General features: G+C 39.3%; 1 protein-coding gene across 1 annotated transcript; it reads left to right on the top strand.

The window, feature by feature from the left end:
* On the top strand, nt 1-26,383 carry TOMM70 (translocase of outer mitochondrial membrane 70). Its single transcript, XM_067301303.1, has 12 exons — nt 1-292; nt 11,270-11,443; nt 12,761-12,887; nt 15,576-15,685; nt 17,633-17,781; nt 18,827-19,034; nt 19,648-19,782; nt 20,595-20,702; nt 21,394-21,510; nt 22,430-22,527; nt 23,069-23,191; nt 24,239-26,383. Exons 1-12 carry the CDS (start codon nt 44-46, stop codon nt 24,390-24,392), a joined length of 1,752 nt encoding a protein of 583 aa, XP_067157404.1. The 5' UTR covers nt 1-43; the 3' UTR covers nt 24,393-26,383.
* Nucleotides 26,384-27,267: the final 884 nt, after the last annotated feature.

Here is a 27,267-nt window from a genome sequence, read left to right on the forward strand (position 1 = left end):
GAACCCGCTCTCCCCTCCCCCGCGCCGGCGGTGCGAGCGCGTCATGGCCGCCTCGAAGCCCGTGGAGGCGGCGGGCGGCGGCGGCGGCGCGGGGCTGTCCCGCTGGCAGCTGGCCTTGGTGCTGGGGGCGCCGATCCTGCTGGGCGCCGGCGCGCTCTACCTGTGGGGGCGGCGGGCGGCTCGCGGCGGCGGCAAGGGCGCGAGCGAGCGGAAGACCCCCGAGGGCCGCGCCAGCCCGGGGCCCGGCGCCTGCGGCGGCGGCCAGCCGGATGGGCCCGGCCACGAGGAGACGGTGAGCGCGCGCGGCGGCCGTTGGGGCCGCCCCTCCCCTTCCCCCAACGGCCGTTTCTCCCAGCCGTTGGGAGGGCGGGGGGAGGTGAGGGGGGCAGCCGTCACGCTCAGCGGCAGGGAGGGGGCTTGTGTGCGCGGCCGCCTGCGGGCGGGGGCTCGCGGGGCTGGGAGCGGGCGTATCCGCCCCTTGCCGCTGCCCGGCGAGTTGGGGGGCCCCGGGCTGCTCTCGCTCGTGCCCGCCGGCCGGAGCCCGGGGTGCCCGGACTGCGGGGGGCTGGGCTGGGCAGGACTTCGTCCCAGCGGCTGTTCCCAGGTCCCCGTCCCGTCCCTGCGGACGCCTTTGAAGAGATAAGCAGTGCTGAAGTGGATGCGCTGGGGTGGCATCCTCCTCACATAAAGTCAGCCTTCCTAACCTCTGAATTCTCATATTTAGCTATTAATTTTCAAGGCTTTTTCCTCAGTGCTGTTCGGTCCGATTGCTAGTTGTTCGGAGTACGCTTATCTGTTCTCTTCCTGACACTGATGCTTGGAAAGCAAAGTACGTTATTGAAAGCACCTCGTGATAAAGTGTGCGTTATCTAGGAGGACGTGAATCTGGAAATAGGCTCTTGTTCAGTGAATGTATTTATGTTTCTGAGCAGCATAATAGCTATGAGGAAATTGCTTCTGAGACTAACATTTAAAAAAGGAAAATTTTGATTAGTTCTGTATTAGTCTGAGATACTGGATGCAGCAGAGTAGGAAAAAAAAACATGGCTGGAATTTTTGAAAAGTGAAACATTTTCCATGGAAATACAAAGGAAAGTACAGTTAAAGTGACTGAGACTTTAGAGCAGAGTTTGCTTAAATAAGTGTGCTGTCTGAACTCTCATTTGTCCTTTTGCAAATAAACTTTATGAGAATTTTCAAATAAAACTGTCCATACAGAAATGGAAAGAAAATAGGGGAAAACAAAATTAAAATAAGGTCCATGATTCTCTTCTGTGTCTGTAGGTGGAAAAATATCTCTGAGATGTACTTTTTTCACATCTGCTGTCACAGATGTATTGACAGGAACATTGTATTATTGAGGTGTTGTTACAATTGATAAACATGTTTAAAGTTTTAGACGTGGCAAATTGATTGGGTGAGGCGCATAATCAGAATTGTAATTTTTGTTGTCTGAAACTTTGTTTTCCAGTGCTGTTGCCCTCCATATGCAGGTCATACGTGCATCTCTGTGTTGAAGTAAGTTTTTTGGAAGTTCATGTTGGCATACTGGAGCTAACTTTAAAATATGCTGGCTTTGGTGACAGAGTCCTATTAAGATACTCCTGCATTTTGTCCTCTCTCATACCATAGCCAGTGTGGATTGCTCTTAACTGGGGCCCACAGATTAAACTTCCTCTCTGAGATGATATAGAGAAAAAAATAACTGCAAGATAGGAAAAGGCAGTTTTTAATCTTGGTCATTTCAGTGATGAAGATTAATGTTATGCAAGTGAGTGGGCGGACAGTGGCAGGAACACATGGGAGGGGTGAGGAGGTCAGGAGCTTCCGCAGCTACTGAATCACAGATACCCTCAGGCATTGCTAGTGGTACAGTGAGCTGCAAAACCTATGCTGGACCTGGGGGCAAATAGTCAAATGGCAGTTGTTCCTTGTTAGTTTGTAAGCAACAGTGCCAAGCAAGTAGGGCACCAGGGACAAAATCAAACTTTGTTTACTGTGGTAGCTTTGGCTTGTGGCTGCAAGCAGTGCCTGGCACCTTTGTGGCAGTATGCTTGCTGCTTGTGAGCTCTGGGTTGCAGGCTACTATTGGAGTAGCTGGACCGTCTGGACCTTTATGTAATTGCAGAGACTTTGCTGTTAGTATGTTAGCTCTGGATTTCCTGATCATGTTTTGGATTGCACTATGTATCTTAAGATGGTTTGCAGCCTTTCTGTAGTTGTACTTGAAGCAGGAAGTAGCTTTTAATATTGCACTTAATTTAAAAAATTCAAAGTGCCTGGGTATTTCAGATTGCTCCACAAAATAAAGTACTGACAGATTATATGCACCTAACAAAAAGTATATGGATGACTGATATGATCCAGAGTTCCGTGAAGAGTGTTATTGCATGCTGTAAAGAAATAGGAGATATGACTTAGGAAAGCTGTAGAAGATAGGACCAGATTTGCTTGATAAGATGAGACAATAGTCAAAATATGGCTGCAGCAGGAAAATCAGTGTGGCTGCAGCTACTCCTTGACTGCTTTATGTGTGTGGGGAGGATTGCTTTCCAGTTTCTCATATCCAGAGATTATGCCATGTAGATTTCATGTTTTCACACGTTTTCAACGTGTTTTCACACGTTCTATTAGTTATGGATACTATTGATGTCTTATGACCCTTGACTCAAAATACAACCTTTGCAAGTGTTTTACTTGTTAGGTGCCTGCCTTGTATTGGTCTGCCTTTCTAATGTGGTGATGTGAGGGTTTTTTGTTTGTTTTTTAGCTGTAAAATGAATCACTGGCTCTTCATCACTTTGTAGATTTGTATTTGAGATCCGACTGAATTTAAACACAAGTGGGAAGTCTATTAGAAAACATAGGTCAACAATGAATGGGCTGCCAACAGCTGTCTGTGTGTGTGTGTGGTAACTATTCTTTTAATCAAATATGTAAACTAGAACTGAGACTTTCTTTGTGCGTATTTCATTGAGTCAACTTCTGTAGCCGTTTGATGCTCTGTTCCCTGATTCTGAAGTGACCACCTTGAATTTTCTGTTTGTTCTTTGAAAATGTTTAGAGTCTAAAACCTTCCTTGTTCTTTATTCAGACATCTTACTGATTTGCCTGCAATTCAGGCTTTCGTTTTACCTGCTGCTGAAACATCATGTGTTTCCCCAGGCTATGTCTGCACTGGATGATTCTCCTGGCATAGGTGCTCTGGCCAAGTGTGTGATCTGTCACTGACATTGTGCTGGCAGGAGCCCTTAGCGTAGGTGCTATATTGGGAAAAGCTGAACTACTTCTGAGATTGCTCTGCCTGTAAGCACAGCTCCTCACTGGTACAGTAAACTGGTATTCTTGTACCAGTTAAGTACTTATGGTAAAAATGTAGCTATGGATGCCTCAAAGGTCAGAAAGTTAAACCGCATCTGTTAATTACAGAATTTGTCACTATTTCTCAAAGTTTGGATGTGTTGCATTTTAGCTACTCAGTAACAGCAGTTCCTTTTCATGTGCCCTCTTACTTTGTGGTGAATACTGGCATAGTTTAAGCATGCTGGAGAAGTAAACTGCTTTGCATTTATTGTGGGGAGATTATTATATCCAGTAGTTACCAAACAGTAACTGATACCTAGTTGTTCATGCTTTTTACTTACTCCATGTTAACTTGTTAGTATGTTTATACCCTCCTTGTCTGATGGGATGAAATGCTTGTTAGTCAGTAAGATAATGCATTGGTCGCTTCAGTATTTTTTTTTTTCCCCCTTAAGTTGAAATCATTCCCTTCAGCAAATGTCTGATAGTCCAAATCTCGGTCATGAACGGTTTCAGCAGGTTCCTAAACTAACTCTGGGTTTTCAGTGTGCCAGGAAGCACTGAGCAGAGATTCTTGAACTGTTTAGTCAACTGAGCAGCTTTGTGTGGTGCAGACAAAGCATTTTGGGTCTACAGCAGTCCACTGTCTTTGCATGACATTTTCCTCTGAGCTGAGTATACTCATTTGAGTGCAGTGGTGGGTGAAAGTGGCCAAACTTCTTGGCTTGTGCGATGCCACATATCAGGATCAACAGCCGACTAGTATGGCTTTTTTCCAGTATGTATTTTAATTTGCTGAATGTTGCCTCTCCCAGAGCTGCAATATTAGATCACTATATGAAGGAATTATAACCTTTTGTCTAGACCCACTTATGTTAATACTTATTATGAATTAATCTGACTGATATCTGTAAAAGTCATTTTTGTTGTATTGTGCACTTGTTGCCTAATAAATCTATTGCCCTGCTGTAAAGGTACTATGTTTCATGTCAGCTGCAGTAGACAGGTGAATAAAACCCACAAACGTGTGTAATATCAGTAGAACAATTGTTAGAGCCCTGGCAGCTCATGTGCAACTTACTTATTCATAGTAGGCCTGCATGACTTACAACCCATTAAAAAGAGAGTGACTGATGGAGAACATAAATTTTCCTGTAAATTTGAGCTTAATTTTTTTCTAACTGTAATATGTCCTGTTTGCCCTCTGAATTTGCATCTTAAGTTCTTGTGGAAAAACACTTTTTCTCTCTCATAGTGGTTTCAGTGCTAAGGAGAATCTTGCAACAATTTACACTCAGTTAATACCTTTCAGTATGGGTCTGAGATAACATTGGTGAGATGAATGTTAGTACAAAATAAATTGAAGTATAGGGAATCTGTAGCAGTGAAAAAGACACTGTTTTTTACTGGTGACTGATCTGGTCAAGAGTGTCTCTTAGTCTTGTCACTTGGAGAGGAAGAAGGAGGTCCAGTACAGGGCATGTTTTGCAAGCTGACAAATTAAGATTGATGGCTGAAGCAGTAGTCCCTTTGCATATCATCTGTCAGGCAAGGGCTCCTGCAAATCTTTATTAGCCAAAAGAAAATGCTGTAACTTGCTGCTCGTGTTTCTGTTGTGACTCGCTGTCATCACTGGCTGGCAGCAAATTCCTTGTTCTGCTTTGAAGAACAGTGTCCCTCAAATACAAAGGGAGTTCTAAGCTGCTGATTTAACCATATCGGCATTGCTGGAGGTTACTAAGCTTTATTCTTGCCGTTGGCAGTCTATTGCTGTTAAGTGGCTGTTCACATGCAGTTTCTGAGTATTTTGTGAGGCAAGTAGATCTGTTGAGGTTAAAGTAACAGTTAACAAATTTTATCTGTGCTGTCTGGTCTTCAGATAGGCAGGAATCTGCTTATTTAGTTGCTTAGATAACTAAGTGCTTCTCAAAAACACAAGTGTCCTGTGACTTAAATTCCAGGTTTTGACAATTGTTAGTGAACAGTTGCTCAAAACAGTCTAAATACTGAGATGTTATTTTTTCCTGTAACTGCAGATAACTTCCGAGTTGTATTCAAATTAGGAAAGCTCATTCAAGATATGAGAAAGACATGTATTCTTACCCTAAGGAGCCTGTTGAGTATTTAGCAACATGACTATTATAGAGGCATCTAAACGGTGAGTGTCATGAACTGAGCGTCATGAATGTGTGCTAAACAGCAGAATAAATTGCCATGCACGTCAAAAAAAAAAAAATTGTCCTGTCAGCTTTTGGCTGTAATGGAAAACAGTGTCTTTTGTTTTGGTGTGCCTGTGTGTTACTGTCGCATGAAGGGAGGGAAAGGGATAATCAACTTTGCCTGCCAGAGCCCTCCTCAAAAGGGCTTTCACTGGATCAGTTTCGCGAAGTTGAACAAAATAAACAATTTATTAAAGCGACAGATCAACAGGTTCAGGATTGCTGGTGATAAAGGCACTTACTGCATCAAATTCTACTTTTTCTGAGCTCAAACTGATAATTAAGCACTTTCAGCAATGGTGTTTTTCCCGGGGTAACGTCCGACGTTGTCGGAGGTGCAAACCTTACCGAAAAGGCGCCCCTGTTTTGGGGAGGAGAGAGGTCCAGGCCCATCGACCCGTCCGTAGGTTGGTGTTCTCGTCCTCCACATGGAGGATCGTTTATGCACTGAATTTATACTCTTGGCGAGGTGGGGCTGAGTCAAACACTGTGGGATGTTTGGTCCTCGTCGAGCTCAGCAGAGGGTGTCAATGGCTGCTGGCCTTTTTTCCTTTTGCCCCTATCAACGCCACCAGGCCGCAAGACTCCCCCCTCGCCCCAGGTGTCGCTTTGGGGAGAGCAATGTCAAGTGGTGAGACCTGCGCCTCGCCCTGGGCACTGCCTCACCCCTCACCGGCATGGGCATCAGACCGCAAATCACCCTTTGTATCCACTGTTTACCCCACGGCAGGGAGGATCACAGATAATCACAGACCATTGTCCCACACTGTGTCAGACATTCGTGGTGGGTACACAACTTGGCCCAAGTCTGGCAAAAATTATATACCCTAGGAAGTGTTAAAAAGTTGCAAATGCTGCTTTAGTGTTGGCATCTGTGGGAATTGTAAAGTACAAAAGAATCTCATGATGATTGGTATTTTTTTAACATTTACTGGTTTGTTCTGAGCAAGTTTAATATAACAAAAACAGTTTCATCTCTAGGAAACAGGCTCTTAATTTGTTAGCATGAATATGGTTGTGACAAAAAGTTTAAAAAGATCCCTCATGTGGGCATAAAAATACAATGAAAAGGTTTTTTTTCTGCAAATGTTTAATCCCAGACGGCTGTGGTGGGATCCCAGACTCTCTTATGAAAGTGAGTGTGGAAAGCAGACCTTTTTATAGGAGGCTCTTTCAGCTCTGCTGGCTTCAGGGTCGGGTTGCTATCCCTGGCTTTGTGATGAAAGTGCAATGGAAATTCCTGCATTCCCATTATGTCCCAGTGTCTGCGGTGCAAGTTGCAGCTCAAAATCTTAGTTTCCTGGAAGTGTATCTTCTGTCTTCAGATGGGATACCCATTGTGGCATGTCACTGTTATCTTTGGTGAGAATGAAATAAAATTCCCTTTTTGTTAGATTGGGAATAGAAAGAAATCTTACTTGTAAGGAGCAGACTAAAACTGCTCTTTGGATAAAAAGCTTACTGTAGTTTGTACTTTAATATGGAATAGTAAATTAGTCTGTAAATGGAGTGCCATCATACAGCTAAATAAAAACTCTCTGGTAGTTGTTCTTGTATGCTCATCAGAATTAATTCAAAGCAAATAAAGCGAGAGAATTTCCTTCCTTTCTTGTTGATGTATTCAGAAGAGCCTGTGGCATGGCTCAGTGCTGTTTGTATACACTGCCGTTGTAGACAATTGATTATGAACTTCATTTTATTGAACTGCCTTGCTTGTTACACTGATTCTTCGACTAAGAGATGACAAACTATGTGAGAGGAGTTCTTGCTCTATAAGGTCCTTCATTGTAGAGTCAAAGTACATCTGGCATGCTGTGTTGATTGTTGCCGTAGTAACCACAATTGCAATGGGTCAGGTGAGCAGAAGCCATGAAATTGGAAGATGCCGGGACTGTTGCCTTTAAAAATATAAATGCCATTTTTGTCTGAAAATATTTTCAGTCTGGTGGCAAATAATGTCTAGAATTATTACAGCTGCAAGGAAGTGGAAGAAAAGGGTCTTTTGTTTGCTTAGTTCTATGTAAAGTACATGAACTTTCCTTCGATAATAAGTCAGTTTCTTATTTGTGTACATCTTCCTGTAGCAACAGGGCTGACAGGGGAAGAAGAAGCTCAAAAAATGCAGAAAGTAGGTCAGGGATAAATCTAAGACTTAACTCTTTCAAAAACTGATCATATATTAAAAATTATTTTAATATTCTTATTTATGCTGTTATGAAAATATTGCAACATATAATGTAACATGAGTTCTTAAAAAAATAAAAAACGTGCGCGCGCACACACACACACACACACACACACCCCTGAAGCAAAAGAAGACAGGCATGGATTTAGCTTTTAATATTTCTGGTTTCAGCAGGTTATACCACAGTTATTTAACTTGAATATGTAATTTAGAAACAGAATTTCTTATGCTTTTCTTAAAAAGTTGTTAGTTATAAATATTGTTATGTTTCATAAAACTAAAATAAAAGCTATGTTCTTTTTTTCTGGGGCATGTCTGAGCAGCTTTTTGTTCCGTGACTGTATCAGTGATTATTCTGCACCAGACACATAAATTAATCCACTGTTTTTTGGTATGTTTTTTCTGTGGTAAAAGAATTTTCTGTTTGCTAAGAAAATGAATCTCATCATTATTTGAAAAAAGAGAGTTGCGTTTAAAACTTGGCACTATTTTCTAAGCGTTCAGACCTGAAGCCACAGATAAAATGTTTTATTGTTATTTTAATCCACAATTTCTATACAGTCTGTGTGGGGTTCTCTTTTTCATGGGTATGCAATGCTAAACATTTCCCCCCCCCCCATAGGTCCTTATCAAAACAGGTTTATTGGTTATACAGAGCTGTAGGAACCTTCACTTTTAAAACAGCTGCTTTTCAGAAATGTTATATTATATGCAGACAGAGGAATAGCAGCATAGTGTGCCTAAAGCTGCAGAGATGAACACTCAAAAGTTAGGAATCTAGTTTACACTAGCACAAGAAAAATGGACTTTCTTCTTGCATGTACATTACTGTGGACTTGATTATATGATAACATATTGTTCTCTAATCCCCCCACCCCCAAATTTCTTGCATCATGCAATGCATGGGATGGAGAGTAATTACTGAATGAGCATCTATTTGATAATTAATTTCCTTGTAGTTCTTTGTCTGGTCTGTGGCCTTGTTACTATTATTCAAAGCTTGCTCTGATAACAGAGTTACTAATTTTGGTGGGTTTTCTTATGGCATCATGCCTTGTGCTCTCTAAAGATCTTTGGTCCCTGTTGCATGAGTTAGGATCATCTTATGAATTCATGCTTCCCAAGGAGCAGGCAGAGCACCAGTGACAGCCCCAGAACTACAAGCTCCTTGCTGCCACTTACAGTTCTTATCCAACGCCTTACACTGGAGCAGCCATTGCGTTTGGATATTGTCCTGTAGTCCTCATCTGTGGCATGCATCTTTACTCTGGGACGACAGTGCAGGGCTGCTCAACTGCGTAGGATGGGAACAGACTGTCTGGCCAGCCTGAAACGGGTATTGGAGTAATTGATCAGTGGGCTAAAGAAATTGGCTGTGATTGTAAAGTAGTAAACAAATGTAAACATATGCTCAGCATAGACTTGATTGAATTTTTTCCCTCTGTTTGTAATGTAGACTTAAATCTCAGCAAACTTAAAGAATTTTGATACTGGGAGTACAGGTCTGAAAGCGTGGTGTGGCTTGCATATCGTGCTGTATGCTTTCTTTTAGGTAGGAAGTAACTTGGAACACCACTGAATTTTGTAAACTACTCACAAAGAAATTTCTGTTGTGATTCGCTGTAGAAATGCCAAAGGAAAAATCCAAGCTGATTTTTCTGTAATTTAATTTCTGTCCTCTGTGTGTATTAGTTAAGAGAACAGTAAGAGTTGTTATACTGGGAGCCACATTTAGAACATATTTAAAGTAAATATAACCTTCCTTTCAGACTTGGGTTGAGTTTTAAAGTAACAGCTTATCAAATATGCAGCTACTTGGCTCTCAGTAAAAATATTTGCACTCCAGTTGTGGTTTGTGTATCCATTGAGTTGCACACAGTGTATGAAGAGGGGTGATGTTAATCATCTTTAATCAATTTGAACTTAAATCCTTAGAAACAAAAACCTAACAAATGATGCAGATCACTTTGCTCTATGAACACCAAAAATGGAGATTGGTTTCTGGTAGACCGAGTGATTGGTGAGCTCTGAGAGAAGAGCTTTTCTGGCAGTAGGGGTACTTAAGAAATTCTCCCCCTTATATGGTTTCACTGGTAAGCCTTTCCTCAGGAGAGTGCCTGTAGGGTACTTCTCTTCTGTTTGGGTCCTTATTTTTGTGCAGAAACTAAAGTTGACACCCATTATCTGATTCATTCATGCCATGACTGGAAACCAAGCCTTAAATGAGGAGCTGTACTGCAGCTACTGGCCTTCCCTCCCAAGTTTTCAGTTTTAAAAAGTCATTTTGATGCTAAAAATGATCAGACTGGCGTGAAACTTGAGCAGATGTCGGGGGAAAAAGGCTGATGAAATGAAAAGATGCTTCGAAGTTTGACTTGCAGCAATCTGAGTATAGTTTGTGACACTAGCAGTGGATGAGGGAAGGAGAGGAGACAGAAATATGGTCACAGGGCAGCATTTACAACTGCCAGCAAATTCTAGATGATCTTTTTGATGTGTGTGATTCAGCAGGTGAAACCTAGTGAATCCTGCCGCTAACTGTTTTTTACTCTTCCCCTCCTCAGAGAGGTTGGAAGAAAGGCATGTTTGCTCATACATCTGTTCACTTCATTGTCTGGCACGTTAGCTGGGAACTGCCATGTGATCACTGAAGCTGGACTGTGAAAGAGGAACAGCTAAGGCATGGCAAAGAATTCTGTATTTCCTTCAGTGACATCCAGAAGAGGAACGTTTAGTATCTTCTGCAGCTGTGTATTTACTGAATGTGAGTCATAGCTCTTTGATTGAAGAGGGTCTTTTTACATCTAATTCCTTATAAACTACAATATTTGATAGCTGCTCTGTAAATTTAGAGGTTGCATGTGCATGCTGGTTTCTCCAGAAATGCAGACGGTCAGCAAGCAAGGCCAAACCTAACAGTCTGGTTAGCAAGGCCAATTAGCAAAATTTTCCATCCTCTGCTAAGAATGACAGACTGTGGCAGCCCAGCACTTTTTATCAGTTGGATGAAGTTGGATGAGCAGGTTGTGTGAGGCTGTAAAAGAGTTGGTAATTCATCTAGTGCAAGGAAGGCAAAACATGTTTGCTTTCCCATGCAGGTTTTACTTGTCTTGTTCAGTAGGACTTTTCACAGAGTATTTTCCTCTTCTTGTTCATATTCTGCTGAGTCAGCTCTGGTCTTACAGGCTATATGCATTTCAGGTGGAAACTTTTCCTATTTGAACTGTTCTGAAGGCTTTGTTGTTTTCACACTTTCAGTCTCTGGTTCTTCTGATCACCACTGGTAACATTAAAACTTGTCTAGCTTTCTAAAGAGAATTGACTACACAGTTTAATAGCATTGTGGTGAATCAGTTTAAAAGCTGCTCTGCTATCTTATATACTTGCAAAAGAGAATCTGTTGCATTTTTCCAAAAATTGGAAGGAGGGAGGTTTTCAGAAGTCCGGGCTAGAGCTTAGTGCTCAGATCCATTTTACATCTTTGAAGATCAGCCCTTATGTGCGCCTTTTGCTTGCTGTGAAGCTTTCTTTATTTGAATGACCAAACACTTTTCTTTTTCAGAGCCCTCTTGATAGAGCTCAAGCAGCCAAGAATAAAGGAAACAAATACTTTAAAGCAGGAAAATATGAGCAAGCTATTCAGTGTTATACTGAAGCTATCAGCCTGTGCCCTCCTGAGAAAAACCTTGATCTTTCTACCTTCTATCAGAACAGAGCTGCTGCCTATGAACAACTGGTAAGAAATTAAACTTAATCATATGTTTATTCTAAAAAGTTACAGTGTAAGTTAGGTATTTTGACATTTTTGTCCACTGAAGATTCCCAGATGGTGATATCTGCTGCCTTTAAAGCAGGATGCCGCTGCTTGCAGCTATAATTTTTCACTAGCTCATCATGCTTTTCCACATACATTTAAAATTATTTTCTGTTAACTCATCTCAGTCTATCTTATGTAATTCTTATGTGTCTTTCTAGGCCCTTTCTTGTAAGGCAAGGTTTTAATTTCTTATCCTCTGGATACCTTGTATACCTGTTATTTTTGCTTTTCTCTACTAGTGTGTTGCTTTGTAACTGTTAGATGAAAGTTAAATATCTTGGTGGGATGCTACTTCAAAAGCTAACAAAAAACCACACACAACCTATAAAAGCCCAAACCCAAAATTTTGCGTAGGTGGAAGTAACATTTAGTTGTTAGCTATGTATACTTGATATTTGTTTTAGAAATGGATTAGTGTTTTTTATTATGATATCAACAAACTTACTTCTGAGGTCAAATTGGAGAGCTGTGTAAAAGAATGGAAAAACTGACTTTGCATGGTCTGAAGTATCAAGTGAGAGACTGGATGCTTAGAGAAACCTAGCCTTGGAAGTTAGAGAGGGATAAAGCACAGTTCTTGTCTAAACAAATATTGCTTGTAATACTAATTTATGAATAATGAATGCTTAAGAACTGTATGTGGTTCCTCTCTTCCAATTATTAGAAAAGCCTGTTTTTATGTTTAATTTTAAATTTTTGTGTTTTAACTTTTAATAGATTATTTTTTTAATAGCCTAGACCAACTCTGCTCCTACATATTCATATATCATCCCTTTGAAGTGATGTAGTGTAGTAAACTAAAATAACAATAGTAAATTAAAATAACATTGTATTTTAGCACATCATTAATCTTGTGTGTTGGTTTTTGTTATGTTTTCATCTTATTTTTTTCCATCTGTTGTGTGTCTGTCTTTCAGTCCCCCCATTATCTCCTGCAGGTATCTTTACATCAGCTCATTATCTTCTTCCATATGCTTCATACAACTGTCCAGTTTTGTTTTTTCTGTAAGAATTCGTTTTCTGTTTTGTGGCTTTTCTGGTGCAGGCGGCTTCCAGTGGTGGCTGGCAGTTTCTTACTGAGAAACTTGCAGAAATAGAAGCAAGCAGGTAGAACCAGAGCCCTGGGAACTGCAGCTACTGTTAGGTGGGCATGACCCTGGGGTTGGTAGCAGAAAGCTAATATAATGCAGCTTTCTGAGTAGGATCTCCTTCATCATGCTGTTCTTCTACCTACAGCAAAAATGGACAGAAGTGGCACAAGACTGTACAAAGGCTGTTGAGCTTAACCCTAAATACGTAAAAGCTCTCTTCAGACGTGCAAAGGCTCATGAGAAGCTAGACAATAAGAAGGAATGTTTAGAAGGTGAGTGTCTCTTGGTGTGTGCACTTAAAGTGGAATAAGCAGCTCAGGCACTATGGAGACAGTAAAACTTGTAAGATTGTTTTGTTTTTTCCTTCTGTAACTACAGTAATACACAATTATGTATTTAAAAACATTCATAGCTACCGCAAGTATGTTTTCTCCTATTGTAGGAAGAAACCTTTTTCTGTTTTTTAGCTTAGATCTGAGACAGTTGCTAGAAATTGATCTGTAACCATTTAGGATATCCTGTTTCCAGGAAACTCCCTACTTTCTTAAAGCAGAATTCACCTAACATGTTAAGACAACAGTCATTCTAGTTCCATGCAAAAACAAACTTTCTTCCCGATCTGTTGTAGAGAAATAACTCCTCTAGGAACCAAGGTGTTTCTGCAGCTTTCATTTGGCAGGTATTAAAGCAAAAACAGCTTCAGTAGTATTTTTCTGATGTATAACAGTTATGATATTTGGAACAGATAAGTTTTTTTTTATATAAACATTCTATATTTGGCACAACCTAGGGTATCAAATCCTTGCATATATTATCCCTAACAGAACACATTGCCAACTGTCAGGAAGATGTGACTGAGACATCAAAATTAAGGAGAATTAGAGGTCAGATGTGTTGTCTGAAGATACCTCTGAACTAAGTGTCACTGTTTGAAAATATCCATTTAAATTTCATCAAGTGAAATTATTCCTGCTGAAGCAAGGTTAAAAGACAAATGAAATTTTCAGCTGTGTCCATACTTATTATCAAAGAAGGAAAGAAAACAAAGTGGTGTTTTGGTAGCTGGTGAATCTAACTGTTAAGGAAACTAAATTAGTTTTATTATGTGTAACAGCTAAGAACTAGATCTGCTAAATTAGAAGATGAATACAGTGAGGAAAGTCTATGTGCTCTGTCTTGTGTTGTTGTTTTTTTGTTTTTGTTTTTTTTTCCTCCTCTCTCCAATGGCAAGTTGCCTTTCTGCCATGTAGGAGCATAGGCACTAGAAGAGATTGCTTAGGTCATTGAATCCAGTCCCTTGCAATCACTCAGTAACTTCAGAAGAATCTGTAGAACATCTGAGTACACCAATCACTTGTTACAGGACTCCGGAAGTGCAGCTGTCCTGCAGCAAAATCTAGACCTTCTGTAGTTGTGATACAGATGACAAAAGCCACAGGAAAGATCAAGGGTCTCTGCAACAGCATGATAATTCTTAAATGTAATCTTCTGATAATGGTAGTAGCACTAATGTTTGTAGCAATTGTTTTCAACTTGTATTTCATTTTTAGCTTAGTTCGTTTCAGATCTGAAAAACGTCTGATGTGCTTGAAAATGTCTGCAGTTTCTGAACTAAATAAGTTTTCTAATAAGATATTACTTGATACTACCAGCTGTGTGTGGCCAATAGAATCCCAGGAAGTGGGGTACATTGATGTAACAGAGGAAAGCAAAGCAAAGTAAAACTCTGGTGCTCCCTGGTAGTATGATCTGTGAAGATCCTGCTGCCTCACCTGAGTCTGGGCACTGGCTTGCAGCTGCCTGTGTTGGGCAAAGCATATGTGCCAGGCAAATAACATGGTATAACAGAGTCCTACTAAACTCTGTCTTGCACGCTGCTTCTGACTGTAGCGTTTTTTCCCAGGGATTCCTCTGTGCTTCTTGACCATGCCAGAGTTATGGGGAGTTTTGATAGAAATAATCACATAAAAGTCTCCGTAGCAGTGTAGGGTTACAGACTACATTCAACTACATTGAAAGTCTGTGATGGAACACTTGCTTTTCATTACAGTACACTGTTTGAATTTCAAATCCAAACTCTGATCTTCAGTTAATAACCTTACACAGTGACTTTATGGGAATGATATTTTAGGCTTCTGCTAAGCCTTTTTTCTAGGGTTTTCCTTCTTAATGTATTTCTGTGAAAGGGACAGGGTTTTATATAGAAATTAAATAGGGGAACAGTAGTGAGTAGCATTACATTACTCAGCAAAATTTGAGGACCTAGAGAAGTAATGATAATGTGCCAAAAGGGCTCATTTAGCACTGCAAAACATTATTCGGGCAACAATTGGTTTACATGCGTGAGGCTCTATGCGCGAATGAAAGTGATGTGGTGTGGGCTAGCACTTTTAAATGAGTCAGCAGGGAATTTCTTTTTAACTTGCTCCTTCCCAAAGGCACAGAGGTGCACAGAAAAACTTGTAATACAATAGGAGAAGATTTCTCAAACTGAGAAAGGAGCGAGATGTGATCGGACTGAATTTGAATTTTAAAAGCAGAAAATTAGGACCAGTCCCAGAAGAGAAGCTGTGTTAGCACTTTTTAATGTGAACATAATTTGAACATAATTGCTATCTTGAAAGTTACAAAATGTTGAAAGCCCCTGTTGGAAGTATGAAATTTCACTATTTGTTTACGGATGTTTGTAGATTTAAAAAAAAAAAACAAAAAAACAAAAAAACCCACAAAAAAACCCTTCATCTGCTGTGGTGAAATCCTTTTACCAAAAGGAGATCACTTGGAGTGCAAATTTTCTATTTTGGAAAATGTGGCAAATATAGCAACTGGAAATGGAGGCTTTCATCCATGAATGGGATGTGTATTAGTTTGACAGTGACTTATTGTAATAGTGGTGCATTTTGTACTTTAGTAGCTAGCACAGGTTGTTTCTAATTTCATTTTTGTGTGTTGTTCCCTAGATGTCACTGCAGTCTGCATTTTAGAAGCCTTTCAAAACCAGCAAAGTATGTTATTAGCTGATAAAGTTCTTAAACTCCTTGGAAAAGAAAAGGCCAAAGAGAAATATAAGGTAAGACTTGTGATGTTGAGGACACGTTCTGATTCTGCCTGCCTGATTGTTGAAACATTGTTGGCATTTTGTCAGTTGTTAACAAGCAAGTCACTGTCTTCAGCCAGTGAACCTAAGAATCAACATCAACGTTTAGTGCAAAGCAACTATTTTACTTATGATGTTTTCCACTGGGATGTGTACTAGACTTTCTGAAACCTCTTTAGGAAGGGAGGCCTGTTTCTAGCTTGTAAAATCTTTTTACAGATTTGAGTAAAATGATTGTTTGTTTCCCCTTAGGCTTTGAGTTGTGTATAGTATTAATCAAATTTATTGCTACGTTCAGGATACATGCTGTCTAAGTTTGTGTGATGCCCTACTTAGGACTTTTTGGGGATAGCAACATAATGGAAACAGGATAGGTATCAGTGTTAGAACAGCAATAGGGATATAGTTTACATGAGCCAAATGTTCAGTTAGCTGAATTAGTTACAGTATGTAATTTGGCTGAGTGAATTATGGTATGTGTTGTGACAAGAAGGGTTATAAATCATCAAAAATGTCTTAACAATTTTGGTTCCATATGTAATGACTGACTTAAAATGAGAAGGAAGGTTGAGGGCTTTTTTCCCAAGGTTATTTTTATTTTATAAATAGAAATTTTATGTAAGTTAACAGAGGAATTCCTGGGTTTTAAAAAATGAAGAAATAAGAATGTTTAAGGTGTGTGGGTTGTTGTGGTTTTTTTTTTTTAAGTACATAAGAAAAAATGATGCATTATGAAGTCTGACCTTTTTGTTCGTGGTCAGACTTCCTGATTCTGTCTTGAGAAATAAGCCTTTGTCTTGATGGATTAGTTTGTGACATTCAATCACAGTCTGTTTCTGTTCCATCCCTGTAAATAGCTGCTCGTACTTGTACTTTTCTGCTTGGAAACTCTCAGATTTCTTTGCATTAAAGTCTGTAAACTGCAGCAATGAGAACTATAGAAGTATAGGGGTAGCTAGCAGTTGTAGTTTTAAGTGGCTGTGTATAGGTCTACAAAAAAGTTAGGCATCAAAACATTCTCACATGTTATTTGTGAATGTGCCTGAAGTACTTACCCACATTGGTTTTGAGATTCTGAATTTCTTTCCTATAAATTCTATATAATTGTGGAGAGTCAAGGTAACAAACATGTAAATTGTGCTTCTGGTATGATGGTGACAGCATCATAAAGTAGGGTGTGCTTCAGATAGGCAGTGTTATGGTACAACTTTATAGAGGAATTGAGAAGAGTGAGTTCAGACTTTTCTTACAGGAAAAATTGAATTGTAAATGTTGTGCGCAGTGTTCTTTTTGAACAAGATTTTTTTTCTGCTGTACAAAGGCTTTTGCACCTAAGGGGTGTTTCTTCTCAGATTTAAAGTAAAATGTGTGGTATCTGGGCCAAGCACCAGGTAGAATTAGGCTATTGCCTCATTAGTCTTCATTGTAATGATAGCAGCTTTTCTTGGACAAGTTGGAGAAAAGGTCAAATTGCCATTCAGAATCTACTTGAATGCAAGTCAGGGTCCAGCTCTTAGGTCGGATATGCAGGCCCATTGCTTAGACTACCAGCTTGCTTTTTCAGGCAACTTACATGCACACATACCACTTCGGTACATCTACCCAATGTGTTAATCGCAGGAGTCCTCATTTCTAGCCACACATGCAGAATGATCCTGTCTCCTTCCTTCTCTCTTGAATATCTTTTCATTCCCACTGGTGATGGGTACGAGGTTCTGATCTGAAGTTTAAGTAATCCCTGAATGGCTAACTATCACATCAAAAATACCAAACTATCTGTGAGATTATCAATGGAAAGTCAGAATTTTTTTTTCTTTTCCTGAATGAATTTATTTATCATCACGTTTCTTTATCCACTTCCTCATTTACCATCTGATCTTACTATCTAATGACTTAAAAGTACGTTTCTCTTTGTTTCAGAATCGTGAGCCTCTGATGCCCTCACCACAGTTCATTAAATCCTACTTCAGCTCTTTCACAGATGATATAATCTCCCAGCCTTTGCTTAAGGGTGAGAAGTCAGATGAAGATAAGGATAAGGAGGGAGAAGCTTCTGAAGTAAAAGAAAAGTGAGTGTGCAGTTGGGAATTTTTAGGTACTGGAATTAAGTTTTCAGTGGCTCTGATACTCTGCTCAGTGTAACTTGCTGTTGTTTTATAATGCTTGGTATGGGAAGTCCCGTGGTGATAAGTAAACCTATAAAATAAGATCAATGTTTAAAAAAAAACTTTTGTGAAAGCAGACTGGCTAGTTCCAAACCATAAGTGGCTTTGATGCGTTAAGCAGAGGAAGACAATGAGATCAGGAAGATATGCTGAATACTTATTTACAGTACGATAGTAAAGCCTAGGAGGTGGGAGGATGGGAAGAGAGCTGAAAGGTTTCTGGAAAAAGGGATGTTTTATACTAAAAGAGAGTTTTCAAGGAAGAGAGCAAATTAGCTTTTGGATTGGAAGGGGAAATACAAGCTAGGAAAAAGGTCTGCGTTAATGAAAACTCTGAACTACAGCAACTGAGGCTGAAAGGATCTTTATCTTTTTAGAATCAAGTTGCACCTACAGGAGAGGTTTGTTCTGACAAAGAAAAGCTTAGAAAAGCTTGAGTGTTTTTGTTTTTTGTTTTTTAAGCAAGATGGAAGGACCTGATCTACAGGTAGATTGATTGAATCCAGGACACTTAGTTGAGAACAAGGCAGTACTTGCTTTAATTTTTGCTGTGAAGTCGTCTTTCACATGTAAAATGCACGTTGCTAACTTTTTTTATTTAATTTTTTGACCGGAATACCATGCCGACCTCTCTGTTTTAAGTCGGAGATTACGAATGTCCTTAACACGAAAAAAATTCAAGAGACAAATGAAGCTCAAGTTGAAGTGGAAAAAAATCTTCCTTTGTTTTCTTTCAAATGTAATTTGGGCATTTTGTGTTTAAATTGTTTTGAATCTGTGATGACTTCATCCAGGAATATTTGTAACTCTATTTATAATGCTAATGTTGCAACTTAGAATAGAAAAAAGTTAGTATTCGTTATGATTTTAAAAATAAAAAGGTCTGAACTGAAATTGGAGCGTTCAGTGAATGCTTATGTATATACAGCTGTTCTTGTGTCATTTACAGCTCTGGCTATTTGAGAGCAAAACAGTATATGGAAGAAGAGAACTACGACAAAATTATCAGTGAGAGCACAAAAGAAATCGAAGCAAAAGGAAAATACATGGCAGAAGCTTTACTCCTGCGAGCTACCTTCTATTTACTTATTGGCAATGCAAATGCTGCCAAACCAGACCTAGATCAGGTTATCAGCATGGAAGGTGCAAATGTGAAGGTAAGAATCTGTCACAGCTGGATTCTAGTTTGGGTTGAGAAAGCATAAAAGTTAGAGGATAGACTTGCAGTGAAGTTCAGAGCTTCATTTTTCCAACTTTTCAGGCCCTTAATGGAAGTGTTCTGTTTTCTTTCACTGTTACGTTGTTTTATTCCTGGATAATTGTATTGTCAATATTGTATTGTTAGTATTTCTGAGACAGCTGTGCTAAGCAGTAGAAATTAAAGAATAGAGGAAGTGGAATCAATTAGAGGCTTATATGAACTGAAAAATATAATTCATAAATAAGAGAAAAACATTAATTGTACTTGCATGTTGAACTGCTTCTAAAAGTGCTGATGTATTTGTAAGCATAGGGAACGTCTTCTAAAAGGGTTCCCTAGGGATGAAAATCCATGGAAAATATAGGCTGACTTGCTTGCAATTAAGCAAAGGATTAAGTTGTATTGATTGATTTAGACTCCACGTGAGATTTATTCCTGCTTAGAATGAATGAAATCTGTTAGTGGGAGAAACTAATTCAATTAAAAATATACTGTAATTGTAACCAAGTCCTAAATCTGGGCAAATGCTGGAATGCCTAATGTTTATTTGAACCTTTTTCTTTTTACAGCTCCGAGCCAATGCTCTGATCAAACGAGGAAGTATGTATATGCAGCAGCAGCAGCCTGTGCTGTCCACTCAAGACTTTAACATGGCTGCTGATATTGATCCGCAGAATGCAGATGTTTACCACCATCGAGGACAAGTAAAAAAAACATAGTGATTTTGTCCTAATATTTGAATATTTCAGTATATACTAAAAGAAAAGTAAAGATCAGTATATCATCAGACACACTTTATACTGTTTGCATTAGAAAAATGTGAATTCCTAACTTGGAATTGTAATATAAAAGATGCTAGAAGAAAAAAGAAACATTGCCATATACAGATATGCTAAGTTGTTTTGGTAAGGAAGACTTCCAAAGATCAAGTGCCTCTCGCCAGGACTCTGTTAGATCTCCTTAGTGCTCAGAGATAAGAATGGTGTTATTTGATGTTTGAAGTGGATGAAACTCTTCTGCAGTTTGAAAATTGGCATTTTAAAATAACTCCTCAGTAAAGAAAGAGAACAACAAAGTAAGCTTTACTCTTGTGGAGGACTGCAATGTCAGGAAAAAAGAGAGATGAAATGAGGTTTGAAAGCGAAAATGTTTTAAACTCCACATAGTTCACATTAACTACAGTGAGGCAAAGTAACTTGAGAAAATACAGCACAGTTATGGAGACTGACCATAATGTATAGAATCTCTGCTAAAGCAGGAATGGAGAGACAACAGTCTAAAATGCAAACGTTCTCAGTCCCTACCTGTGGACATTGCCTTTTTGTGTCTGAAGCCAAGGCTTCACTGATGGCTCTGATATGTTCTGTCAGTGAGTTTTAGTCACAGGTTTTGTAAATCTCTAGATAGTTCTAAATGTGAACTGGAGACTACTTTAACTGATGCTAATTGAAGTATCACTTACATGTATGAAGCACAGATTAAATACAGAAATAGGATTCTCTTTCATTCTGGTTAGTTGAAAATCTTGCTTGACCAAGTTGAAGAGGCTGTGGAAGACTTTGATGAATGTATCCGATTGCGGCCTGATTCTGCCTTGGCTCAAGCACAGAAATGTTTTGCTCTGGTAGGTAACGTGTTTGTCTGGGTGTTCTTCTTTAAAGAGGTTCTTGAAAACATATTTTGTTTCTCAGTTTTTCTTTGAAATTAATTGAAAAGTAGTGCAATGAACATCTTAATTTTTTTATGTGATAATAAGATAAAGAACTAATGCAACAGAATTTCTTCAGTTTGAGTAAGGGTTTGCCACTTTTATTTTTCAATGTTCGTTATTCAAACAGTAGGTGGTCTTTTGTGTTTCGTGGTAGAGGAATGCAAAACTTCACTCTAATTGTATCAGATAAAGCTTTACTCAAATCAGTTTGAATGGTGTGGAAAACGCAGAGCCATCATCGGAACGGGGAAGCAAACTATTTCAAGCTAGTACCGTGCCCTGCGTGCAGGAATCTTTTGGGGACGGCTTTGCTTGGTGTGAAAAAAGGAGGCATTCTGGGCACTGAAAAAGGGGATGCTATTGGCAACTACCTGGCCTTATGGCTTTCCTTCTTCACCCCCAACTCCTCCTCCATTGGTACCAGAGACTTGGAAGTATGGTAGGTTCCTTAAAAACAAATTTGGTAGAGTATACAGACATATCACCTTCCAGAACTTGTAAAGCAATGTCATGATGCACACATCTCTTGGGGATATGTGGGGGTCTGAACCTTTTTTTTTTTTTTTTTTTTTTTTCTTGCTTAATTTTTTTTTCTCTTTAATAGTATCGCCAAGCGTATACAGGAAATAATCCTTTGCCTGTTCAGGTAGCTATGAAGGGCTTTGAAGATGTCATAAAAAAATTTCCAAAGTGTGCTGAAGGGTATGCACTCTATGCTCAGGTATGTTTTTCTCTCTCTAAAAAAAAAAAAGTGCTGCATTCTCATGGGCCTTTTAGCTTGGATAACAAACATTCCTTTGAATCTTATTTGAATATCTTTGAAAATAAGTTCTGGAATAATGCACATCCTTTGATAAACTACCTTTAAATAATGGGTATGGGTGTTCTGGGGTAGGGGAAGCAGAGAGAGAATTAATGGAAAGTGGAGCAGGTTATAAGGGATGAGGAGCAGGGGTGGTTATTAGAAGAGTGATCTGGAGTACACTTCCCCTTGAATTTGTGCATGTGTTTGACATCCTACTTGACGAACTGTAGGAATTCTCCAGGTTATCTGGGAGTTGAATGTGTGGAACTAGGGTAACAGTTTTGTTCTGCTACGAATGACATAAACTGGGTAAGCAGAGTTTTATACAGGTGTGTAAAGTACCCTTGTAACAGAGAATGTCATTTCTTCTCTAAGAAAATGTGCTGCTGGTTCTAGTACTAAATACTAGGGGCTCTGATTTTAAGTGGGTAGCCAGTATGGATGTGTTTCCTTTGAGGCTTTGTATAATTTCAAAAGATAAGGAAGATGAAGGAGAAGTAAGCTTGAAAAGGAAGAAGTTGAGACTTGCATGTACAGATTTGTAGAATGATTTTTTACTTGTGGTATATTTAACATATGTTGTTTCTGGACCCCCATTACAGACCATTACAGATAGTACTGTGTTGATAATCTTTGCACTTAAAGCCTAGCCGCTTTTTTTCTAAAAAGCATCAACTTTTGAAAATAAACTCTAACTTGTGTATTTGGCCTGCTCTGCTCTGTGATAGGAGAGAGAAATTCAATCTCACATCAATATGATTTTAATTAGAATTAGCCTAACACAAAGTGCATATTTTGGTTGCATGTTGATGTATGGATTTCTCTTCTGATGCAGGCACTAACTGATCAACAGCAGTTTGGCAAGGCTGATGAAATGTATGATAAATGTATTGACCTTGAGCCAGACAATGCCACTACATATGTTCATAAAGGGTATGTATCGAGTTCGCACTTCTTTTGGTCAAGGGCGGTTGACATACCAAGGTGAATCGAGCATAACTGAATGTTTGTCTTGAAAAGTTCTGCTGGGAAGAGTAACTTTGTGAAAACAGCTTAGTGCTGTTAAATGTATTTCTACAACTTTGACTAAACTGTAAATAAGACTGAAGTTTCAGTAAAGTTTCATTACTTCTCATTCCTAATTGAGTGTCTGTGTCAAGTATATCTGACTCTTAATTTAGCTCTGTCTCAATTTGAGCTTTGTGCTGAATTTTTCTCTTTCACAAAAACATCTTGTAACCAGTCTTCTTGAGAGGAATTTACCTTTCTTTGGAGTCATTAGACTGGTAACATAGCTTATTGAAAGTGAATTTCACATATGCCTTCTTTTAAAAGCCATGAAACTACTGTCCACCCTGCATTAAGACTTTAATATCTTTGTACAGAGGTGTTTTTTTTTTTTTCTTCCTTGCTTGCATAGGCTTGGTTATGAGGATACATGAAGTTTGTTCTAAACTTTCTCTTTCTCTTTTAGCTTACTTCAGCTTCAGTGGAAGCAAGATTTAGACAAAGGTTTAGAACTCATAAGCAAGGCCATTGAAATTGATAACAAATGTGATTTTGCATATGAAACCATGGGAACGATTGAAGTGCAAAGGTAATGTTAAGATGTAGTGTTAAGAGTTCTAAATTACTTTTGAAATTATAGCAGTCCTTTAGATTTTTCCATGAATCTTAAGTCTTTCTTGAGATCTTCTCTCCAGTACAATGGGAAGCCAGGTCTTACCAAAAGTCCTGACTTCTGTTCTGTAACTCTTAGGGAAGGCCTTTCTTTCTTGATGGCATATTTCTGCTTTATGGTCTGGCAGGTTCCTATGTTTACCAGTTTCGTACTTACTGGACAAGCTGCAGATGAGTCTTTGTATGTGAAAATACATCCCTCGTACATTTAAAATAACTTTTTATTAATCATTACTAGGCTTCCTGTGTGTCTAATGTAGTCCTTTAAAACATATCTTACTGTGCCTAAGCCATTTGTGCTAAGAATGCTGAGCTAGACTGTTAAGCCTAACTACCACCCAACAGCTCTGCAGTTTGCAAGCTCCTAGGGTAAAAAGGAAAGACTAATGCACTATTCGAGAACAGTGTGTTATGTTAAAATCATGCAAAAGTTTGGTGTAGCTGAGATTATAACAGGGGCTTCTTTACCTGTTTAACCATCAAAATAGCAGACAACTAAACTTCTGCAGTGAAAAACTGTACAAGCATTTTATGTCTAAATAATTTGAGCTCTTATCTTTACTATAGGAGTTTTCCTATTAAGTGCACAAATTGTCTCCAAGGGGGAAGAGAGTCTGTTTAGTTGAAAAGTTGAAGACTTCCCTATGATGTCCTGGGCATTGTCTGTGTAATCTGCTTGGTGACCCATGGAGAACATTTTATTCCACACTACCACCTGTGGGGCTCTAAAGGGGAATGCTGTTTAACAGCTGTCCTTGTTGCTTGGGTTGGTACTTAGGTTGGTAGTTAAGTTGCCCCTCTGTTTGCGCCTCATCATCACAAGTTTTTATGGTGTTTCCTCCTAAAGTCCTTTTAAACTTCTAGTAGTGGATACTGTAAGTCCTGTGGGGGAAAAAAAAGATGGTGTAGAGATGCAACAGTTGCTTAGCTGATCTTAATTGGACTGCATTTTGGTTTATTTCAGAGGCAATCTGGATAAAGCCATTGAAATGTTCAACAAAGCTATCAACCTGGCCAAATCTGAAATGGAGATGGCCCACCTCTACTCACTCTGTGATGCTGCCTATGCCCAGACAGAAGTTGCAAAGAAGTATGGATTGAAACCACCAACACTGTAACGAAACAAGAGGAGGAGAAGACCACCTAAAGTGAAGTTGCCCACTTCAGCCAGCCCTAAAGACGCTGTTGCAAACCATGTTGAATGGTGGAACTTAGTTTTTTCCCGTTCGTGGTGTTGTCATTTGTTACATCTGTTAAATGTTTAGGTGTTGTGGGAATGGTTGTTCAAGGAAGTATACAGTGTTGCAGCTTGTTCCTTCTGCAGCAAAAATGTTAAAGCGTGTTAAGGGAAATAAAGTTGCAAGGGAACAAATGGAAGACATTTTGGCCATGCAAATAAAAACTTTACATTGGTTCATTTTGGGTGATTATGTTGTGGGCGATTTTTGCTTTATCAAATAATTTTACAACATGGTTTTTTTTCCTGTTGATTTTAAAGGTAATACTAGTCAGTGCTGTAAAATAGGTTTCTTTTTTATATGCAATTAATCCTTGAGAGTTGATTTTAATTTTACAAAAAGGAAAAAATTAATTTACAGAACTGTTTAATAATAGAGTTTTTTTTTTTAAAGCCAATAGACGTGGAGAGAATCCCTGTAAATATATCCAAGCATGCACAATCTTCCCTCCCACCCTCTGCATAACTACTTAGAAACAGTCCTGTGGCAGCTATTAGGGAATTATTTTGACAGTCCTTATCTTCACCCCAGAAGGCACTAGCATACTGGAGAGAGAGCTGGTACCAAGGCTGGTGGGGGAAGAGGTCAGGTGGCACTGCTTCAGTGTAGAGGTTGCTGGATGAGAGGCCGCATTCCCTTGCAGCAGTCCTGACCTGAATGTCACGGGAAATTGTTCTGGAAGGTTCAGGGAGACTTTCAAGAACAGACAGCACTGCTTGGGAGTAGAGCTGCCAAGGTAAGGTCGTGCTTGAGTATAATCTTTGTATGTTTCTGAAACTCTTGCCTATAGGTAACAGCTAACAGACCATTTAAATTCTCTTCTTCAGCCTTTGGAGGCTGCTGTGTTCTGTTTTAATCCTTGTAAGAGCCCTTTGCAGGATTAAGTGAGATAAAGAACAAAAGCTAGTCTGAAACTTCAAACAAGGAATTTGGAGTCTTTACTGGTTTCTTTAGACCCTGTATTGTCTAACATTACAAATATTGCAGAAGTGAAACAACTGTTTTGCAAATAACATAGTCTTTAATTAGCAAATTATTAAAGAGTAGTATAAACAGTCTTCCTTTGGCTAGAGCTCTGTGCTGCTTTGGATTGATCTTCTTAGTGTTGAAGTCAGTCAGTCCGTATTGCCTCTCCCTAGATTGATGTGACTGGATAAACCTCAATTGACTCTGCCTAATTTACCATACACTGTTTTGGGTTTCTTCCCATCCTAAAAATAAGATTTGCTTGTGCTGAATTTTTCTAATGTATTTCATCTCTTAAAAAAAAAAAATGAACCAAGCTGTGGTCAAACTGTCTTGTTCTCTGGTTGTGACACCATATAGCAGCAACTTACAGTTTCAACTTGACCTTCCTCTCTCCCAGCAACTACAAAGGAGAATTCAAATGCTGGACAGTAGACACAAAGGCTTAAGCCTTCTATTTTATCTAGCTCAGTAGGTTATCTGAAATCATAGTGTTGGTGTAGACTTGAAGGCATTGGAAGGTAGAGGCAGCCTCTAAGGGCACTGCACTTACCAAGTGTCGGAGCTCTTCTGGGACTTCCATTCTCTGCATCAGTTACCTGAGAACAAAAATATGCCAGACTGACTGATGTGTCCTGTTCTCCTAAGGAGTTTTTATTCGCATGGCCTTACTTACCTTGGCATTTTCTCCTCTTCATCCTTCCTTTCCCGTTGGCTCCCCTACCCCCCAAATCAATTAAGGGAAAAAAGCATGTGCTGTCTATTACTAGCATTCCAAATCATCACAGATTTTTGCCTGTTCTTGAACTAGTTTGAAACTGCACTGAAAGGATGCATTTGTCTGTAATTTTTTTGTAAATGACATATCACCTGTAAACTCAACAAATAAATATTACCTTCAATTATCTCTCTCTGACATGTATAAGAACAGGTTTTGGTGAAAAATTGCTTAATGCTGAGTGAAGTTGCACAAATCTGCAGTAGTGTTCTGTGCTTGCTTGAGGTTGCTCTGAATCTAGGAAGAGCTGATAATGACTGACTCCCTTTCATCTTCTCTCACCTGAACCTTTAAGGAAAAATGAGGAAGAGACATGGAATGAACAAGTCTCTGCAATTGTAGAGGTATGATGATAAGAGCTGAAGATTACAGGGGAAAGGAGAACCAGCCAAGAAAGCTGGGAATCTCAGTAGCTGGCATCCTGTTAATGTGTATGTAGTTGGATTTGGCTCAGGCTCCCCTTTAGTATGATAGAAGGGATTGTCTTTTTTTTTCTTTTTCTTTTTTTTGTTTTTTATGGATGATATAGTTGAGGTTCTGCTTTAAAGCCAGGTGTTCACGTGAACTTAACTTTCTTTTCAACAAGGGGTTGAGAGCTGTGGTGAGATGATTGCTGCTATTTTAAAAGAATCCGGTAAAATCATGTAGGAAGCTAGTACTGAAGACTCACATAAACCTAGTGCATTCTAGAGACTGGGAAGCTGCTTCCATGCATAGTAGTCAGGCATCTTAATCCTGATTGTGTCAAATCCCTGCTGTCCTTGTTTTTGTTCAGACATGGAGACAAGTTTGTCAAAAAGGAGATTAGAAGCTGTGATTTGAATTACTTAGATCTAATTGCAGATGAAAGGTGAAGAGGGACCTAACATTGACCAAGGAGTTGTACTGTAATTTATTCGGGAAGTGTTAAGAGCAATTGAGCCAGTTTAGCTACAGCTTTGACCAGGCTTCCCAGCTGTGCTGGTAATAACATTCCTGCTGAATCCAGACACAACAGGCATTACTGTATTT

The sequence above is a fragment of the Apteryx mantelli genome, chromosome 1, assembly GCF_036417845.1.
Source record: "Apteryx mantelli isolate bAptMan1 chromosome 1, bAptMan1.hap1, whole genome shotgun sequence".
In the NCBI taxonomy this organism is placed as follows: Eukaryota; Metazoa; Chordata; class Aves; order Apterygiformes; family Apterygidae; genus Apteryx; species Apteryx mantelli.